The following is a 21525-nucleotide window of genomic DNA, read 5'->3' as shown; positions in this document are numbered from 1 at the left end:
TAAAATTTGCCTGATTATTTACATAAGTGCAACAAGAATAGTGTATGACCACATAGGTCTTTTGAGTTTGCTTTGCTGGAACTTTTCATAAGGAATTTCAGATTGGACTTTCAAAAGCCCCTTGAGGCTAGGAAGCCAAGCCAAGGACGCTCAGTCAGACTTCACCTGAATTTATGTACAGACTTGGGTGAATTTCTTTCTTCCTGAGGTCCTCAAGATATCCTGAGGTTCCTGGGCCTGCTGGGAAGTGATCTTCCTTACTCACCTGTAAGGTCAGAAACCCTGTTAGCAAGATACAAGGCAACTTTTTGAAGGGAGTTTTACTGACTCAGTAAAGTCAGACTTAGTTGCTTAAAACTGTCTGGTCATATCTGATTTTATGCATCATTCTCAAATAGGACATTTCAGTCAAAGCTCTAGTAATAAAACCAATGTTTTCAAGTGTGTCCTGTTTTAGGGAGAACAGATTCTTATTTTACTTATACAAATAATTATATTGCCATGAAAATAAGAATACTCACTAAGAGTTTCCAAATGCCAGAGGGAGCAGGTAGGAGGAAAAAGTTATTGTTTCATCTTTGTTCACAAAAGTATACTTTACCAAATTGCTATAAGTTATAGATAGTTTAAGAGAAAAGAGAAAAAGATTTCTTTAAATATGGAAAAAAAATATTAAAGATCCAGCAATATTGCAAAGGGTCATGAAAAAAATTAATTATCATCATCAGTTCATTCAGTCCCATGTTATTAATTCAATTGTTCTTCTTCTTGGTCTTGGGTTAGCACTTTTATGAATCCATCAGCTTCTTAATTAGTTCTGGAAATTCTTATCAGTCCAGTGGCATGGTCTCAAAGCTGTTCAAGTGATGCTGTGGAGCATTCTCACCTGTAGCTGATTGTAAACACTTTCAGAGAAGAAGCAAAGTAAAACAATCTCTCTCTGAGTGACAAGTGACAAAAATGGTCAAAATTAAAGATCTTATGAGAGTTAATTACAATGTAGTTGACAAGGAAATTTGGTTATTTCTGTGACATAAACATTTTAATATAAGACCAGACAATGAGGGTACTGACAAATTTCTATTAATTTCAGACAATTTCTGTAATACTTATATTAGTAGGATATATCCAGACATCTATAACCTATGAAACTTTATCATCACTTATATAATTTTTAATGTTTTCTTAATTTACTTTTTTAATTGCGGTAACATTGGTTTACAACATTATATAAATTTCAGGTGTACATCATTATATTTTGATTTCTGTGTAGATTTCATCATGTTCACCACCCCAAGACTAATTACAATCCATCACCACACCCATCTGCCAAATACCCTTTTGGCCCTCATCCCTCTCCCTTTCACTTCTGATAACCAACACTCAAATCTCTGTCTCTATGTAATTTTTTGTTGCTTTTATCTCCTACTTATGAGTGAGATCATACGGTATTTGACTTTCTCCCTCTGACTTATTTCACTTCGCATAATACCATCCATGTTGTCAAAAATGGCCAGATTTCACCTTTTTTATGGCTTAGTAGTATTCCATTGTGTATATATACACCACATTTTCTTTATCCATTTGTCCCTTGATGGGCATCTAGGTTGCTTCTAAGTCTTGGCTACTATGAATAATGCTTTGATGAACATAGGGGTGCATGTATCTTTATGCATTCATATTTTCAAGTTCTGGATAAATACTCAGCAGTGGAATAGCTGGATCATATAGTAGTTCTAGTCATAATTTTTTGAGGAATCTCCATACTGTTTTGCATAGTGGCTGCACCAGTTTACACTCCTACTGGCAATGTATGAGAGTTCTCTTTTTCTCCACATCCTCTCCAACACTTATTTCCTGTCTTGTTAATTACAGCCATTCTGAGAGGCATGAGATGATATCTCATTGTAGTTTTGGTTTCCATTACCCTGATAGTTAGTGATGTTGAACATCTTTTCATGTGCCTGTTGGCCATCTGTATATCTTCTTTGGAGAAATGTCTGTTCAGATCCTTTGCCCATTTTTTAATTGGGTTGTTAGGTTTTTTGTTGTTGAGTTCTTTACATATTTTGGATATTAACCCCTTATCAGATAAATGGTTTGCAAATATGTTCTCCCACTTGTTAGACTCTCTTTTCATTTTGTTGATGATTGCCTTTGCTTTGCAGAAGCTTTTTAGTTTGATGTAGTACCATTTGTTTATTTTTTTCTATTGTTTCCCTTGCCTGGTCAGACATGGTACTTGAAAATATGCTGCTAAGACTGATGTCTAAGAGCATACTGCCTGTGTTTTTTTCCAGAAGGTTCATGGTTTCAGGTCTTACATTCAAGGCTTTAATCCATTTTGAGTTATTTTGTGTGAATGGTGTAAGATAATGGTCTGCTTACATTCTTTTACATGTGGCTGTCCAGTTTTCCAAACACCATTTATTGAAGAGACTTTCCTTTCTCTATTGTATGTTCTTGGCTCCCGTGTCAAATATTAGCTGCCCTTAGATGTGTGGGTTTATTTCTGGGCTCTTGATTCTGTTCTATTGATCTGTGTGTCTCTTTTTGTGCCAGCACCATGCTGTTTTGATTACTATAGCTTTGTATTATATTTTGAAATCAGGGAGCCTGATACCTCCAGCTTTGTTCTTTTTCTCAGAATTCCTTTGGCTATTCGGGGTCTTTTGCTGTTCCATATAAATTTTAGGATTCTTTGTTCTACTTCTGTGAAAAGTGTCATTGGAATTTTGATAGGGATTGTATTGAATATATAGATTGCTTTAGGAAGTATGGACATTTTAATGATGTTAATTCTTCCAATCCAAGGGCATGGGATATCTTTCCATTTCTTTGCATCTTCTAGTTTTTTTTCAACAATGTTATATAGTTTTCAGTGTACAGGTCTTTCACCTCTTTGGTTAAGTTTATTCCTATTTTCTTCTTTTTGTTGCAATTGTAGATGGGATTGTATTCTAAAATTCTCTTTCTTCTACTTGGTTGTTAGTGTATAGAAACACAACTGATTTTTGTATGTTGATTTTGTATCTTGCAACTTTAGCATATTTTTTTAAAAAGTTTCTTGGTGGATTCTTTAGTATTTTTTATATATAAAATCATGCCATCTGCAAATAGTGACAGCTTCGCTTCTTCCTTTCCAATTTGGATCCCTTATATTTCTTTTTCTTGCCTGATTGCTCTGGCTAACACTTCCAACATGATATTAATTAAGAGTGGTGAAAGTGGGCATCCTTGTCTGGTTCCTGTTCTTAAAGGGATAGCTTTCATTTTTTTGACATTGAGAATGACATTAGTGAGAGTTTGTCATATACAACCTTTACTATGTTGAGATACTTTCCTTATATACCCATTTTATTCAGAGTTTTTATCGTAAACGGATGCTGTATCTTGTCAAATGCTTTCCCTACATCTATTGAGATGATCCTGTGAGTTTTCATTTTCATTTTGTTAATGTGGTGTATCACGATTGATTTGTAGATGTTGAACCATTCCTGCATCCCTGGAATAAATCCCACTTGATCATGGTGGATGATCTTTTTAATGTTGTTGTATTCAATTTGCTGGTATTTTGTTGAGGATTTTTGCATTGATGTTCATCAGTGATATTGGCCTGTAATTTTCTTTTTTTATGTTGTCCTTGTCTGGTTTTGGTATCAGGGTAATGTTGCTACGTAGAATGAATTAGGAACTTTCCCCTTCTCTTCAATTTTTTGGAAAAGTTTGAGAAGGGTAGATGTTAAGTCTCCTTTGAATGTTTGGTAGAATTCACCAGAGAAGCCATCTGCTCCTTGACTTTTATTTTTGGGGAGGTTTTTGATTACTGATTTGATCTTCTTACTGGTGGTTGGTCAATTCAAATTCTCTATTTCTTCTTGATTCAGTTTTAGAAGGTTGTATCATTCTAAGAATTTATCCATTTCTTCTAGAGTATCTAATCTGTTGGCATATAGCTTTTCATAGTATTCTTTTAATCTTTTGTATTTCTCAGGTGTCCATTGTAATTTCTCCTCTTTCATTTTTGATTTTATTTGTTTGAGTATTCTTTCTCTTTTTATTGGTGAGTCTAGCTAAAGGTTTGTCAATTTTGTTTATCTTTTCAAAGAGCCACCTCTTCGATTCATGAATTTTTTCTATTTTGTTAGTCTCTATTTCATTTATTTCTGCTCTGATTTTTATTATTTCCTTACTTCTACTCATTTTAGGCTTTGTTTGTTCTTCTTTTTCTGGTTCCTTTAGGAACACTGTTAGATTGTTTATTTACAAGTTTTCTTGTTTGTTGAGGTAGACCTGTATTGCTATAAACTTCCCTCTTAGAGTTGCTTTTGCTGTATCCCATAAATTTTGGCATTTTCATTTTCGTTTGTTGAATTTCCTTGTCATTTGTCTCCAGGTATTTTTTGATTTCTTCATTGAACCAATCATTGTTCAGTAGCATTTTGTTTAATCTCCATGTATTTGTGGCTTTTCTGATTTTTTTTCCTGTAGTTGCTTTCTAGTTTCATACTGTTGTGGTTGGAAAAGATGGTTGGAATTATTTCAGTCTTCTTAAATTTATTGAGACATGTTTTGTGGCCTAATATGCTATCAATCCTGGAGAATGTTCCATGAGCATTTAAAAAGAATGTGTATTCTGCGGTTTTTGGACGGAATGTTCTGTATATATTTACTAGGATCACCTGGTCTAATGTGTCACTTTAGGTCAGTGTTTCCTTGTTGATCTTCTGTTTGGATGATCTATCCACTGGTGTAAGTGAAGTGTTAAAGTCCCCTACTGTTATTGTGTTGCTGTCAATTTTTCCTTTTATGTCTGTTAATCATTGCTTTATATATTTGTGTGCTCCTATGTTGGGTGCATAGATATTTACAAGTGTTATATACTCTTGTTGGATTGTTGTCTTTATCATTATATAGAGACCTTCTTTGTCTCTTGTTACAGTTTTTGTTTTAAAGTCTATTTTGCCTAATATAAGTATTGTTCCCCTGCTTTCTTTTCTTTGCCATGTGCGGGGAATACCTTTTTCTATCCCTTCATTTTCAGTTTGTGAATATCTTTAGGTCTGAAGTGTGTCTCTTGTGTGCTGCATATATGTGGGTCTTGTTTTATTCATCCAGTCAGCCACCCTGTGCCTTTTGCTTGGAGCATTTTGTCCATTGAGATTTAAGGTAGCTATTGATAAGTATGTACTTATTGCTATTGTGTAACTTTTTTCCCGGGTGTTTTAATGGTGCTTCTCTGTTCCTTTCTTCTTCTCTTTCTCTCTCCCCTTGTGGTTTGATGGTTTTCTTTAGCATTATATTTGGGCCCCTTTCTCTTAGTTTTTTGTGTATTTATTATAGGTTTCTGGTTTGTGATTACCATGAGGTTCATATATAATAACCTATGTATACAGCAATCTGTGTTAAGCTGATGGTCTCTTTAGTTTGACCTCTTGATAAAAAGCTCTACTCTTTTACTCCCCTCATCCTACATCTTATGTTTTTGATAGCATATCTAACCTCTTTCTTTTTGTGCATCTGTGTTACCCTCTTATCATGGACATAGGTAATTATAGTACTTTTGTCTTTTGATCTTTATATTATTTCATAGGTGGTTGACCTGCTACTTTTACTGTATGTTTTCCTTTATCAGTGACTTTATTGCTTTTTTTGGATAACTTTATCACTCCTATTTGTGGTCTTTTGTTTCCCACTTAAATAAGTCCCTTTAGCATTTCTTGTAATGCTGGTTTCTTGGTGAGAAACTCCTTTTGTTTTTGCTTGTCTGGGAAACTCTTTATCTCTCCATCCATTCTGAATGATAACCTCACCAGGTAGAGTATTCTTGGCTGTAGGTTTTTCCTTTCAGCTCTTTCAATATATCGTGCCACTCTCTTCTAGCCTGTAAGGTTTCTACTGAGAAGTCAGCTCATAGCCTAATGAGTGTTTCCTTTGTGTGTAAGTTGTTACCTTTCTCTTGTGGCTTTTAGAAAATTCTCTCTTTATATTTACTCGTTGACATTTTAATTACCATATGTCTTGGTGTGGGCGTCTTTGGGTTTATCTGTTTGGTGCTCTCTGTTCTTTCTGTCCCTGGATGTCCATTTTCTTCCTTAGTTTAGGCAAATTTTCCTCTATTATTTCTTCAAATAGATTCTCTACCCCTTTGTCTCTCTCTTCTTCTGGGACACCTATAACACAGTTATTAGTGCACTTGATATTGTCTCTGAGGTCCCTCAGACTGTCTTCATGCTTTTTAATTCTTTTTTCTTTTATCTGTTCAGCTTGGGTGATTTCCTCTAGTCTTTCATCCAGCTTGCTGATCTGTTCTGTATCATCTACTTTGGTATTGAATCCCCCTAGTGAATTTTTCATTTCCAGTATTGTATTATTCATTTCTGATTGGTTATTTTTTATATTTTCCAATTCTTTCTTGAAGTTCTCACTGAGTTCATCCATTCTTCCAAGATCAGTGAGCATCCTTATGGCTTTTTGTGTTAACTCAGGTAGATTGTTTACTTCTGTTTCATTTAGTTCTTTTTCTGAGATTTTATCCTGTTCCCTTACTTACAATGTATTCCTTTATCTCCTAATTTTCCCTCTTTCCCTGTGCTTATATCTATGTATTAGTAGGTCAGCTACATCTCCAAATCTTGGAGAGGTGCCTTATGTAAGAGATGCCTTATCAGGCCCAGCAGTGTACTTCCCACTTCTCACCAGTTCCAAGTCTTCCAGGAGTGTCCCCTCTTTGGATACGTGTGTCCTTCTGTTGTGGTAGGGTTGCTGCTACAGCAGGTGCCCAGGGAGGCTAGGCTGTCCCCCTGGTTGGCTGGTTGTGATGCTCAGCTCTGTGTGGCTGCTGTAGACCCTTCAGTCACTTTATTGGGCATGGGAGCCACAGCACAGTTGGCTGCAATGTCTAATAGCACATTTTTGTTGTAGTTTTTCTGTTAAGTGAGTGTTCCCCCAGTGTGGCTGGTTGCTAGGCTCCAGGGCCTTACAGTTTCTGTAGGCCTCTGGCCTGCAAGGCTATTATCAGCTCTCTCAGATTTGCAGCTGAGTGGGGCTGGCCCGAGGCATGGGAGCACCAAGTTGTTTCAGGCTTTGGAAGGTGGGGCAAGTACTCTACAGGGCAATTTGAGAAGCTCAAGTCTGCTGCAGCTGACAAGCCCCACTGCCCCTACGGCCACATACCCTGTCAACATGGTTCTGCTCCTTGTGTGCACCCCTACCCACTGAGGCACACCCTTCCTCCCACTGCTTAGGCCACACACACTCCATCAACCTAGGCCTGCCTCTTTTGTATGTCTTGCCCCACAGAGGTGGACCCACTCACCCAGCTGCTGAGGTTCCATGCACCCTGCATGTGCGGGCCTACAAGTTGCCTGAGAGCTTGCTATGCAATTATGCTAGTCTCTAGGGTGGGCTGCCTGCCTTGACTGAGCTGGATTGATATAGTAGTGGGTGGGGCAGACCCCCAGGCTAATAGGCCAGGGGAAGTACTCCAATGGTGTGTGCACTGTCTGTGTCAGCATACCCGTACTACATCACAATAATGGCTGCCGCCAATGTCTCATTCCTTGAGGAGGTCTCACCTCTCACTGAGATGCACCTGGAGCCTATCAGTTGAGTCTCTTTTTACCAAAGGACCATGCACCTTTCTGGTGATTTTAGGTTGCTTCCCCAAACAAGTGAATTTGTGTGTGGGCCCTTTAAGTGCAGGCTTTTCTTTCCTTTATGTCCAATAGCTTTTCTGGGGGTGTCCCCCATTGTTTTTAGTTGCCAGCAAAGACAGATATTATGACACTCCTCTTGGTTGTCCTGAGTCCAAAAGCTGTTTGTAGTGGTAATGCTCCCTCACTCAGATCCTCCGCTCCTCCAGGGAAGACTGTGTACCTTAGGATTGCTCCCAGCTGGCTGTGAAGGGCCATGGCTCGTGAAAGTCACTTTTTTTCTCTCCAGAAAGGAATTTCTGCCTCTTACACCTTAGTCAGCACAATCCTTTGTTGTGGCAGTTCTTTTTATCCAGTTTTCAGTTCTCTCTTAGTGGTAATTGTTCCAAGAGTAGTTGTAAATTTGTTGTGTCCATGGGAGGAGGTGAGTTCAGAGTCTTCCTATGCCACCATCTTGACACCATCTCTATATCACTTTTTTGACAGTACTGCCCACTGCCCATGTTATTTAACATACAATATCAACCCAATTAGTTTAATATCTCTCTTTTATAAGGTCAAGGACAAATCCTTTGTGAATCTTCCAAGGGCCCTCTGGGAAATCTCAAAAGTAGTTCAAGATCAAAAAGATTTCATTTAGCATTTGATTTGGGGGAGTTGTTAAAAATTTCAAAAGGTTTGAAAACTTGACAAAATAGGATCACAGTTCACTGTGAAACAATACTTAATTATCCACTTAACAAAAATGATAATGAGATTTCAAAGATAAATATAGAAGTTTACGATTGTAAAAAAAAAAAAAAGCAAACCAGGAGGTGATGTCAGCAACATGGCAGAGTGAGCTGTTCCCTTTGTCTTACCTCCTTCAAACTACAACTAAATGGACATTCATTGATCAGTGGAGGATACCCACACAGCACATCAGGACACCTAAGTGCCTTGCACAGCTATACATCTGATGGTGGATGGCCAATCCCTGAGGAGGTGGTCAAGATAGGTGAGCACTCTCTAGCCCCTAGGCAGCCCAGTACACACATTCAACTGCTCTCCCAGCTTGAGTGCTCACTGCAATGCTGTGGCCCCAAGGGTGGGCGCACATTCAACACAACTGCGGAAACAGGTGACAGCAGGCCAGAGCCTATGTGTGATCACTTCCCTGTCTGGTGGGAGAGTCCAAAGTGCCATGTGATCCACAGGAAGCAGCTCAGGCTTGGACCCAGTGGGGAGGCCCTGTCCACCATGCACAATGGCTGGTGTGTCCTATGAGCAGATGGTGGTGGATCTGTGTGCCTGGGCAAATGAGCTCCTGGCTGCTGAGACAGACCATAGTACTGCTGTGGCCATGAATGGGGGAGTGCAACACTACAGAACTGTGGGAGCAGGTGGCAGCATCCCTGAACCCCTGTGAAATTGCTCTCTCATCCAGTGGGAGAGCCCACAGTCCTGCACAGTCCCAGGGAGTGGCTCTGGCTAGGACCCAGTGGGGAGGGCCTGCCCACCAAGCACAACAGCTGGTGTGGCCTAGGAGGAGACAGCTGCAGATCTGCATGATGAGGTGAGCTTCTGACAGCTGTGAATGCCCATAATACCACTGTGGCCTGCAGGGAGGAGGGCATCTTGGCTGGACTGTGGGAGCAGGCAGTGGCAGCCCTGAGCCCCTATGTGATTGCTTTCCCATTTTGTTGGAGAGATCACAGGGCCACTGCAGTCCCAAGGAGTGGCCCAGGCTCGGACAGGAACAGCTGAAAGGGGTTGTGGTGAGCTCAGAATACACAACTCCTTTCCCTGCCAGTGGCAGCAGGTGGAACATGTGACCAGATACTCTCACTATGCAGCAGCACAAATCCACTTCATCAAGTAGTATGAAGAAATATATTGCTACTCCAGACAAGAAGGCAAAAAACAAACACCTAGACAAAAATCCTGAAGCTACAGAAATCTACAATCTAAATGACAGAGAATTCAAAGTATCTATCATAGAGAAACTCAATGAGTTACAAGAGAACTCAGACAGTTCAATGAAATAAGGAACAAAATTAATGAACAGTAGCAATTCTTCACAAAAGAGATTTAAACTATAAATAAAAACAAATGAGAAATGTTGGAGAGGAAAAACATAATGGGAGATAAGGAAAAATCTGGACTTCCTAAATAATAGAGCTTATATTATGGAGGAATGAGTCAGCAGTCTGGAGGACAGAAATATAGAAATGCTTCAGAACTAAAACTAAAAAGAAATGGAGAAATTCTCTGAGAAATATCCGACTCAATTAGGAAATACAACATGAGGGTTATAGATATTCCCAAGGAAGAAGAGAAGGAGAAAGAAGCAGAGAGCTTATTCAAAGAAATAATAGTTGAGAATTTCCCAAACCTGGGGAAGGAGCTGGAATTACATGTAAATGAAGCCAATAGAACTCCTAATTACATCAATGTAAAAAGACCTGCTACAAGGCATATATTAGTCAAACTGGCAAAAGTCAATGACAATGAAGAAATCTTAAGGGCAGCAAGGCAGAAGAAAATAACCGAACAAGGAAGGCCTTTAGGCTATCAGTAGGTTTCTCAGCAGAAAACTTACAGGCTAAGAGAGAGTGGAATGACATATTAAAAATTCTGAAAGATGAAAACTTTCAGCAAGAATACTCTATCCAGTGAAAATATCCTTCAGATATGATGGCGAAATAAAAACTTTCCCGGATAACCAAAAGCTGAGGGAGTTTATTGCCACAAGACACTCTTTACAAAAAATGATCAAGAAGGCCCTCATACCTGAAAAAAAAAGGGCTTACACAGCCTTGAGCAAGGAGATAAATAGACAAAATTAGAAAATTTCAGCTCTCTATCAGAACAAATTAGCAACACTTCATTATAGCTCTAAAGATAAAGGGAAGGAAAACACTAAAAATAAATATAATGACTTCATTTTAATCACAAACTTACAACACAAAATAGAGTAAGTTGTGACAACAGTAACTGAGAAAGGGAAGAGTTAAGGAATGGAAACTGCTTAGAATAAGGGAATGAGAGGCTATCAGAAAATGGACTATCTCATCTGTGAGATTTTTTATACCAATCTAATGGTAAGCACTAAACAAAAAATCAAAAAAGAGATGCAAATGATAAATAAAGAGAAAATTAAGAGAACCATCATAGAAAATCACCAAACTGAAACAGCAGTCAAAAATACACAGGAAGAGAAACAATGGAAATACAGAACAACTGTAAACTGAGTGATAAAATGGAAGCATTAAGCCCTCATAGATCAATAATCCCTTTGAATGCAAATATTGAATTCCCTGACAAAAGACACAGAGTTGTTGAATGGATTAAAAAACAAGGCCCAGGGGCAGGCCTGGTTGCACAGTGGTTAAGTTCGCACGTTCTGCTTTGCCAGCCCAGGGTTCACCAGTTCGGATCCTGGGTGCTGACTTATGCATCACTTGTCAAACCATGCTGTGTCAGGTGTCCCACATATAAAATAGAGGAAGATAGGCACAGATGTTGCTCAAGGCCAGTCTTCCTCAGCAAAAAGTGGAGGATCGGTGGCAGATCTTAGCTCAGGGCTAATCTTCCTCAAGAAAAATAAAACAACCAAGACCCAATAAAATGCTACCTCCAGGAACACATCTCAGCTCTAAAGACAACCACAGCTTCCGAGTGAAGGGATGGAAGACAATACTCCAAGTTAATGGCAAACAAAGGGAAAGCAGGTGTTGCCATACTTATATCACACAAAGTAGACTTCAAGATAAAACAGGTAGTGAGAGATAAAGAGGGGCAGTATATAATGATAAAAGGAACATTCCACCAAGAGGACATAGCACTTATAAATACATGTGCACCTAACACAGGAGCACCAAATTACATAAAGCAACTATTAATTGACCTAAAAGGAAACTTTAACAGCAACACACTAATAATATGGAACCTAACACCGTACTTTCACTAATGGATAGATCAACCAGACAGAAAGTCAACAAGGAAATAATGGAAGAAATGAAAAGCTAGACTAGATGGACTTAATAGATGTATATAGAAGACTCCATCCAAAATCAGCAGAATAAACATTCTTCTCAAGTGCACATGCAACATTCTCAAAGATAGACCATAAGCTGGGAAATAATGCAAGCATCAGTAAATTTAAGAAGATTGAAAGCATACCAAGCATCTTTTTTGACCATAATGCTGTGAAACCTGAAATCAACTACAAGAAAAAAACTGGGAAAGTGACAAATATGTGGAGACTAAACAACATGCTACTGAACAACCAGTGAATCATTGAATAAATTAAATAAGAAATCAAAGAATATCTGGAGACAAATTAAAATTAAAACATACCATACCAACTCATATGGGATGCAGTAAAAGTGGTCCTAAGAGGGAAATTCATAGCAATACAGGCTCACATTAACAAACAAGTAAAATCTCTATAGCAATCTTAAACTACACCTGACAGAACTAGAAAAAGAACAAATAAATCCCAAGGTCAGAAAATGAGGGAAATAATAAAAATTAAAGCAGAAATAATGAAATTGAAGCAAACAAACAAAAATAATAGAAAGGATCAATGAAACCAAGAACTAATTCTTGAGAAGATAAACAAAATTGACAAACCCTTACCTAGATTCACAAGAAAAAAAGAGAAAAAATTAGAAATGAAAGAGGAGAAATTACAAGATACCACAAAATACAAAGAATTATAAGAGAATACTATGAAAAACTATATGCCAACAAATTAGACAACCTAGAACAAATGAAGAAATTCTTTGACTCATACAACTTCCCAAAACTGAATCAAGAAGAAATATAGAATCTGAATACACCAATCATAAGTAAAGAGTTTGAAGCAGTAATCAAAAACCTCGCAAGAAATAAAAGTCCAGGACCAGATCACTTCTCTGGAGAATTCTACCAAGCATTCAAAGAAGATTTAATGCCTATCCTTTTCAAACTATTCCAAAAAATTGAAGAGGATGGAGCACTTCCTAACACATTTTACAAGGCCAACATCACCCTGATCCCAAAGCCAGACAAGGACAACACAAAGAAGAAAAATTACAGGTCAATATCGCTAATGACCGTAGATGCAAAAATCCTCAACAAAATATTGGGAAACTGATTACAGCAATACATTAAAAGGATTATACACCATCATCATATGGGCTTTATAGCAAGGACACAGGGATGGTTCAGAATCTGCAAATCAATCAGTGTGCTACACCATGTTAACGAAATCAGGAATAAAAACCACATGATCATCTCAATAGACACTGAGAAAGCTATTGACAAGATCCAACATCGTTTTATGTTAAAAACTCTCAATAAAATGGGTATAGAAGTTTCCTTTCCTATCTCAACATAATAAAGGCCATATATGACAAACCCACATACTCAACAGGGAAAAACTGAAAGTCATCCCTCTGAGAACCGGAACAAGACAAGGATGCTCACTCTCACCACTCTTATTCTACATAGTACTGGAGGTTTTGGCCAGAGCAATTAGGCAAGAAAAAGAAATAAAAAGTATCCAAATTGGCAAGGAAGAAGTAAAACTCTCGCTGTTTGCAGATGACTTGATCCTATATATAGAAAACTCTAAAGAATCCATCTGAAAAGTATTAGAAATAATCAACAACTACAGCAGAATTGCAGGGTACAACATCCACTTAGAAAAATTGGTTGCATTTCTGTATTCTAATAATGAACTAACAGAGAACTCAAGAGTACAATCCCATTTACAATCACAACAAAAATAATAAAATATCTAGGAATAAACTTAACCAAGGAGGTGAAAGACCTATACAATGAAAACTATAAGACATTATTGAAAGAAAGAAATGATGACATAAAGAAATGGAAAGTCATTCCACACACATGGATTGCAAGAATAAACATAGTTCAAATGTCCATACTACCTAAAGCAATATACAGATTCATTGCAATCCTAATCATAATCCCAATGACATTCTTGACAGAAATACAACAAAGAATCCTAAAATTCATATGGGGCAGCAAAAGACCCTGAGTAGCTAAAGCAGTCCTGGGAAAAAAGAAAAAACTGGAGGCATCACAATTCCTGACTTCAAAATATATTACAAAGCTATAGTAAAAAAAAAAAAAAAAAACAACAGCATGGTACTGGCACAAAAACAGACACACAGATCAATGGAACAGAATTGAAAGACCAGAAATAAAACCACACATCTAAGGACAGCTGATATTCAACAAAGGATCCAAGAACATACAATGGAGAAAGGAAAATCTCTTCAATAAATGGTGTTGGGAAAACTAAACAGCCACATGCAAAAGAATGAAAGTAGACCGGAATCTTTTGCCATGCACAAAAATTAACTCAAAATGCACTAAAGACTTGAAGGTAAGATGTGAAACCATAAAACTCCTAGAAGAAAATATAGGCAGTACACTCTTAGACATCAGTCTTTGAAGGATCTTTTCAAATACTACATCTCTCAGGCAAGGGAAACAAAAGCAAAAATAAACAAATGGGACTACATCAGATTAAAGAGCTTTTGCAAGGCAAAGGAAACTAGGAACAAAACAAAAAGACAACCCACCAACTGAGAGAAAATATTTGCAAATCATATATCCAACAAGTGATTAATCTCCAAAATGTATAGAGAACTCATGCAATGCAACAACAAAAAACAACCCAATCAAGAAATGGGCAGAGGATATGAACAGACATTTTTCTCAAGAAGATATATAGATGGCCAATAGGCCAAAGAAGAGATGTTCAGCATCACTAATCATCATGGAAATGCAAATCAAAACTACATTGAGACATCACCTTATACCCTTTAGAATAGCTATAATCAACAAGACGAAAAATAACAAATGTTGGACAAGATGTGGAGAAAAGGGAACCCTCATACACTGCTGATGGGAATGCAAACTGGTGCAGCTACTGTGGAAAACAGTAGGGAGATTTCTCAAAAAATTAAAAATTGAGATACCATATGACCCAGCTATTTCACTACTTAGTTTTTCTCCAAAGAACTTGAAGTCAACAATCCAAAGAGAGTTATGCACCCCTATGTTCATTGCAGCATTATTCACAATAGCCAAGAGGTGGAAGCAACCCAAGTGCCCATTGACTTATGATTGGATAAAGAAGATGTGTTAAATATATACAATGGAATACTACTCAGCCATAAAAAGGACAAAACTGTCCCATTTGCAACAACATGGATAGAACTTGAGGGTATTATGTTAAGCAAGATAAGCCAGACAGAGAAAGACAAATACCCTATGATTTCACTTATATGTGTCAGATAAACAAATACATGGATAAAGATATCAGATTAGTGGTTACTAGAGGGGAAAGGGATCGGGCAGTGGGCGTAAGGGGTAAAAGGGCACATATGTATGGTGATGGACAAATAATGTACAACTGAAATTTCACAATGTTGTAAACTATTGTGACCTCAATTAAAAAAATGAATGGGAAAAACAAAAAAGCAACCATCTCAGCTCTTTAATATTGAGAAGATTTGGTTGTTTTAACTAAGTAAATATTTGATAAAGACAACATGAAGCACAGGAAATTATTTTGATAAAGCACAGAATCTTTGTTTTTTATGCAGATTACTTAAGAGATAAAGAAAAGCTTTTCATAATCTCTTATCAAGAGAAGACCAGGGGTCGGCCCCGTGGCTGAGTGGTTAAGTTCACGTGCCCCGCTTCGGTGGCCTAGGGTTTCCCTGGTTTGGATCCTGGGTGGGACTTCGCACTGCTCATTAGGCCATGCTGAGGTGGCATCCCACATGCCACAACTAGAAGGACCCACAACTAAAATATACAACTATGTACTGGGGGGTTTTGGGGAGCAAAAGCAGAAAAAAGAGAGAAGATTGGCAACAGTTGTTAGCTCAGGTGCCAATCTTTAAAAAAAAAAAAAAAAAAGAGAGGACCAATAGTCCAAGAAAACTTTGTCCTTTTAACAGAGAGAAAATCAAATCCTAGTTTTACACGAGAATACTTTTGATATTGTTTCATTTTTAGAGAACTTATGAATAAATCCATTCCAATCTTATCTAGCTTTACCCACATAAAATTCCTTTTCCAAAAATCTTCTACAAGTTTTTGTTTTTTATATTCATTCAGTTTTTGTTCTACTCTTTCCTATTTCTCCTTCTGTAACAACCAGACATTCTATTTTAGGACAAAATTACTTTGTCAACCAAAAAAAATGTCATTTCCTTATCAAAAACACATCTTACTTGCCTTTCATATGGAGTTTTTTTCTTTTACCTTTATTATTCCTAGTATTTTTATTTTATATACATTGATTAGTATTTTTAACCATTAGCAACCTTTCTTTTACAGAGAAAACCAGGTAGTAAGCAAATGTGAACCGTCAGCCATATACTATCATTTTGCAGCAAATTTATGAACACATCATTTCCTTTTATAGAGACATATGTCCTCTTCATATTTGTTATTTCTCATGTTTATTAAAAGACAAAAATATATTTAGCTTCTCTATACTGTATTAAAGGAAGAGGCCAAAAGTAGATAAACTTATGTTCAACAATTAATGTTTCAGTGTTTTATCTTATTTGGAAGTCATCTACATAGTCAACTAATATCCATCATTTAACTTAATTTATTATAGATTTAAGGTTTCAAGTTACTAAAAGTATTTTTGAAACTATTTTTAAGTAGATATATTATAAAACATAATTGTTGAAAAGTTAATTTACAAACTTTAATTCCACTTACATCTATTTAATTTACTTGTTCTTAACAATTATCCTTGAATTACTCATGAAAATTTCATGAGCTATTTTACAAAGCTAGTACTCATGTTGTCATTTTTCTTCTTAACACATCAGGTAAGTATCAACAATATCACACAATCGAAGAACCTAAAAGTTAAACATATGGTCCTTCCCTATTTTTCTTTTAACTGCCGTGCTTGTCATGTGTCAAGCAATTCATTTTTATTGTACGTTTTGTCCTTAGGTTCGATTTATAGTTCTATAATTGTAAACATTTAGTACATATAACCTAAGCTTGTTTGACTAGTAAACTTAGGTAGAAAAAAATTCTATGTCTGCATTATATTTAATGCTGACAACTCTGAAGACATGCCTGTTTTTATTTTAACAACAATTTGAAAACTAGCTTTATTCACCAAAGATTATTCTAGATCATACGAACTTAAAAAACATTTAGGTTAGTTTCTGTATTTCTGAGAGTTTTAGGAATACTTAATTTATATAAGCACTCATTTGTCTCTAAGCCTATGTGAATAAAACTCCTTTAAAAGATTTTTATAAATTAATTTGGTAATATCATCTAGAGGTAAAAAAGGTCACACATATATAACATACATACATGTACATATAAATAAACATACATACAGATGCAAACAGAGATCTTATAGCTTTCATTCTAAAATTTTAGCCGTGAGTCAGTAACACATAGTAATACAAACTCACTGGTTTATGTAAAAAAGTTAGCTCTCATCTTTTTTCCACTGTATATTTTTATTTAAATTATGTTTCTGACAAATGGGACAAGTTAAGATTACCTGTTCACCAATATTTGTGGAGGAGACGTTTAAGATTTTTCTTTTGCCTTGATATGTAATCTTCTGGAGGCTGTGGACTAATTTTTGGGAAGTGACTGAGGAAATATCTAGCAGCTATCTGGTTGTCTTCATAGCTCATGTGAGTGGACAAAACATCCAATTCTGTTTCCACATAGCCTCTGTCTCTCTTTTTAGCCTCAGATAGTTGCTTTTGGAGGTCCTTGAGTCTCTTGAGAGCCCTTGATTGAGGATAGGAGACCTAAATTTCAAGTGGCTCTAGGGAAATGAGGGGCTGAAGTGGGAAGGGAAAAGTCTGGCAGGGTGGATAGAGGGATGGAGGAGGTAGGAGGTTGAAGGGGGACATATCAAAGGATTCAAGAGAACTGGAATGAGGATTGAAGGTGGTAAAAGGAGGAAGGAGGAGCAGAGGTGATGGGAAGGGAGGGGTATTAGAGCAGGCAGTTTGGGAGAGATCTTAAGTTTCCCAAAGAAGCCATTGAAGTTCCATATTATCCTTAGTGAAATAATGCCAACAAGAAAGGAAGCAGACATAGTTGGTGGGCATAATGTCAGCAGGAGTTCAACAAGAGAGTTTCAGTCAGTTGAGAACCTCCCATGTTCTTAACTAGTGGTACCTTTACACTTAAACATAAAACTTGGGACTCTATCATAGCTTCTGTTCTTTATAGAGACTAGCCTCTTATAAACAAAGCAGTCTGGGACTCCAATCTAGCCTGTTTGCTAGGGACTCTGACCCAGCTTCTTACAAACAGAGAAACCTAGGACTCTAACCCAGCTTCTGTTTATCTGAGTCTCCAATCAGATTCTAGAGTATACTCAGAATCTTAAGAATCAAAATCTGTCCCTACTAGCTTCAGTGGAGCAATGGTTTAGGAGTGGATTCACCAAGGAAGGCCCGATCAGTCAGTCAGGAGTGAAGACACAGGCTTCAAAGGTGTGTACTTAGAGTTGTGGGTGAGTGGTCTGAGGATCCAAATGTGAATCTGATCCTATCCAAGTTGCAGCACCATAACTGTCAAAGAAAAAACAGAGCTGGGCGATACTTAAAGTGGTAAAATTCTATTTTCAAAGAATCTTTGTCAGTGTTGGCCTTGGCTGCATTTATCTCAAGACCCAACTGGAGGAGAACCTACTTCCAAGCTCACTTATATACTCATGTAACTATTTTTAGGTGCTTGCTGGCTGTTGGTTGGAGACATCAGTTCCTTGTCATGCGGTCTATCCATAAGGCTACTTACAACATGGAAGCAAGGGCAGAAACAGGGAGAGAGGGAGGGAGGGAGGCTGGGAGGTAGAACCTAATCTCAGAAGTGACATCTCATCACTTTTGTCATAACCTATTTATTGGAAGTGGAAGTAGTCACTAGAGCCAGCCCACACACAAGGGAAGGAGATACTACAGGCATGAATACCATAAGACGGGGATCACCAGGAGCCATTTTAGAGACTGCCTACTACAAGTAGATTGGTATGAGATTGTGAAAACTCCTAAAGTGAATGCTAAATTAAGAAGTTTGTTCTTCAAGTTTCAGAAAAGGAAAAACTGCTGTAAGTTTTTACGTAAAGGAGTAACATGTAAGATCTGTGTTTTTAAAAAAATAGTTGTGCATCAGCGAGGCAGATGGATTCTTCACTTTTATTGATTCCATAATTAATAAGGTCTTATATATTCTAACTATAAATTATTTCATTTCTTTCACTGATATAGCTCTTGTAGGTATTATAGTGACCTAATTTGGCTGTGGAGCGGTGATATTGCTAACATCAAGAGGGGGCTTTCTCAAATGAGGCGGGAAGCTCTCGGTGCTCTTGGGTCTGCCCTTCACAGGGAAGCCAACCTAAAATCTAAAAGGAGTAAAGGAAAAATATTTGGAACTGCTACTACTAGACACCAGGTTACATTACACAAAAGGTCTGTCATATATACATCTTAACAACATGTTTAAGAAGTAGTTCCTTTTAGTTTTTGAACCTGTTTTTAAAGTGGTTTATTAGAGTAATAGATTTTTTTAAATTAAGGGGAGGGGTAAGACCTATTATTATTTCTATGTGTCAGGAACTAAGCATCATTTTCTATAAACCTTTAATTAATGGAAGTTGATAATACATTATAAAAATGCTCCTTGGGTAGAATGAATGTTTATGAACTGCTTTTGTATGTAGTAAAGCACTATGTGAATGTTAGGTTTCAGCATCATTTAGCTCTGTCCTAGTTGTCTGCGTAGGCCATATGAAAACCCTTGGTGGTATATTAGTTAATATATAGGCTAACTCTTGTGACATATGGGCCCAAAATGTATAATGGCTCACACCATTATACCAGAAGCTTATTTCTTCGTGTAAATGATCCCAGGAAGTTCAGGGTCAGTGTTTGTGTTAGGGCATCCTGCTCCACAAAATCACTCAGGAATCCTGGCATATGGAGGCTTTGTCATCTTACATTTGGCTTCCTGAGCCACACTGGGCATAAACATGAAAGACCAAATATGAGTTATTTTCATTGACCAGGCTGGAAACGGTGCATGTCATTTTCTCTTGTATTTCATTTGCCACATATGACTGCAGGAGGGACTTAGAAATATAGATTGTAATGTGCCTAAGACGAAAAGAAAATTAGTTTGGTAAACCTCTGGAAGTCTTTGCCATAGGTAGGTATGGATAAAGCCAGCTAATCTGTGAATTAAAAAAACTGAGTTAATAAAATTCAGGCCTGGGATAAAACCTAAATTCAAAATTTGTGCTATAGGAAAGTATCTGTTATCTTCCCAAGAGGTAAGCTATTAATAAAATCACACTCTTGAGGTCACTGGTTTCCTGGTATTTTCCATCACACACCTCACTAAATGTATATGGAACATGCAATCTCAGTATACTTTTAAAAAATTTGTAAATTAAGAAAAAAAGTACTACCATATTAGTATACTGTGTGTTAGTACTGCCATATTAGTATATGGCATACTATTGGCATTTGAAGTAGAAATGCTTCAAAAAGAGAATTAAAAAGATTAAATAATTGTGTAATAGATAAGTTTAAAATAATTTTTATTTACTAAGAAGTGTAAAACCCTCCTTGCTCTCATTTAGAAATATAATTTTGGAGTTGACCTACCTTCTACTTTGGTTCAATTTTGATATGAATGGTGATCTTTTTATCTCAAAGAATAGTGATGTCTTTCTCTGGAAAATATACTACTATGTAGTATCTTGCCTTCCAAAGCTGGTATGTAGGTTTTATTTTCCAGAAAAAACCTGATCGTTTCTTAAAAACAAAGATGAACAAAATAATAAATAAAACAATGAATTCGATGTTCTCTAACCAAAATGTAAACGTTAATTAATATCTACCAGTAAATATCTATTTACTAATAAAAAAGAAATGTAATTTTGCTAGCATTTCCTCTTCTACAATGTCTCTTCCAATGCTAAAGATGGCAATTTCTTAGCTTTTTTGATACCTTAATCTTACAAAATTATCGTATTTAAAAAAAATGCTTTGAAGGATATTTTTCTAAATGATTTTATGTAATCATTTTGTGTGCATATTTGTTATACTTAAATTTTGTTTTATCTTTATCACAGATCTCAGTTGTCCAAAATGGAAGTCCTACTGAAAAAAGGTAAAACATTTTTAAAAAATTTATTCTTTATCAGCTCGCACACCTAAATGGTAAAAATAACCACTCTAAATTCAGTATCATAAAACTCCTTTATTTGTATCTTTGCTTACAATATTGCATTCTTATCTTTGAAACTAATTTTAAATAGAAAATGTTTGAAACTTTAGATGTTGTCAAAGATCAACGTTTTAGATGCTGTCAAACAAAATTTTTAAATGGAAAGTTTAAATTAAGGGCAAGGTCTAGAGTACAAACCCACATTTTTCTCCTGACAACAGCAATTAAACTTCCAAATAGTGAGGAACTGACCCTTACTTTGAAGTTAGTTATCATCATTCAGAGGCATGACCTTAATAAATAAAATCACTTAAAAATTTATTTTGCCTTTCATTTTTGCTCAGTCACTTTATATATATATATGCATATATGTGCACATAAATAATTGAGTTGATCTATTCATCCAATTAAATCTCATCATTTTCACTAGTGAGTGTGTTTGATTAATATATTATGATTGATTCACAGACCTGTTCACAGAACAGCCAGGCAACAGAAAGCCTGAACCAGATATCTTATTGGAGCAGCAAGTTCTGTCAGTAAGACTTAGGTTGCTATCCAATGAGAATAAACTGTGTCAGTGTTTCCTATCAATCATAACTTGAATTATTGAGAA

General features: G+C 36.6%; 1 protein-coding gene across 1 annotated transcript in view; it reads left to right on the top strand.

Moving 5' to 3' along the window:
- Positions 1–21525, top strand: part of CCDC7 (coiled-coil domain containing 7) — a 485718-nt gene that overhangs the window by 144228 nt on the left and 319965 nt on the right. The window contains exon 16 of the mRNA XM_046679053.1: positions 20815–20852. Coding sequence (XP_046535009.1) covers positions 20815–20852 — 38 coding nt within the window. The remainder of the gene's footprint in view (positions 1–20814; positions 20853–21525) is intronic.

Source organism: Equus quagga, chromosome 12, assembly GCF_021613505.1.
Source record: "Equus quagga isolate Etosha38 chromosome 12, UCLA_HA_Equagga_1.0, whole genome shotgun sequence".
NCBI lineage: Eukaryota > Metazoa > Chordata > Mammalia > Perissodactyla > Equidae > Equus > Equus quagga.
The sequence above is the reverse complement of the archived record's forward strand: the minus strand, read 5'-3'. Positions and strand labels throughout refer to the sequence as shown.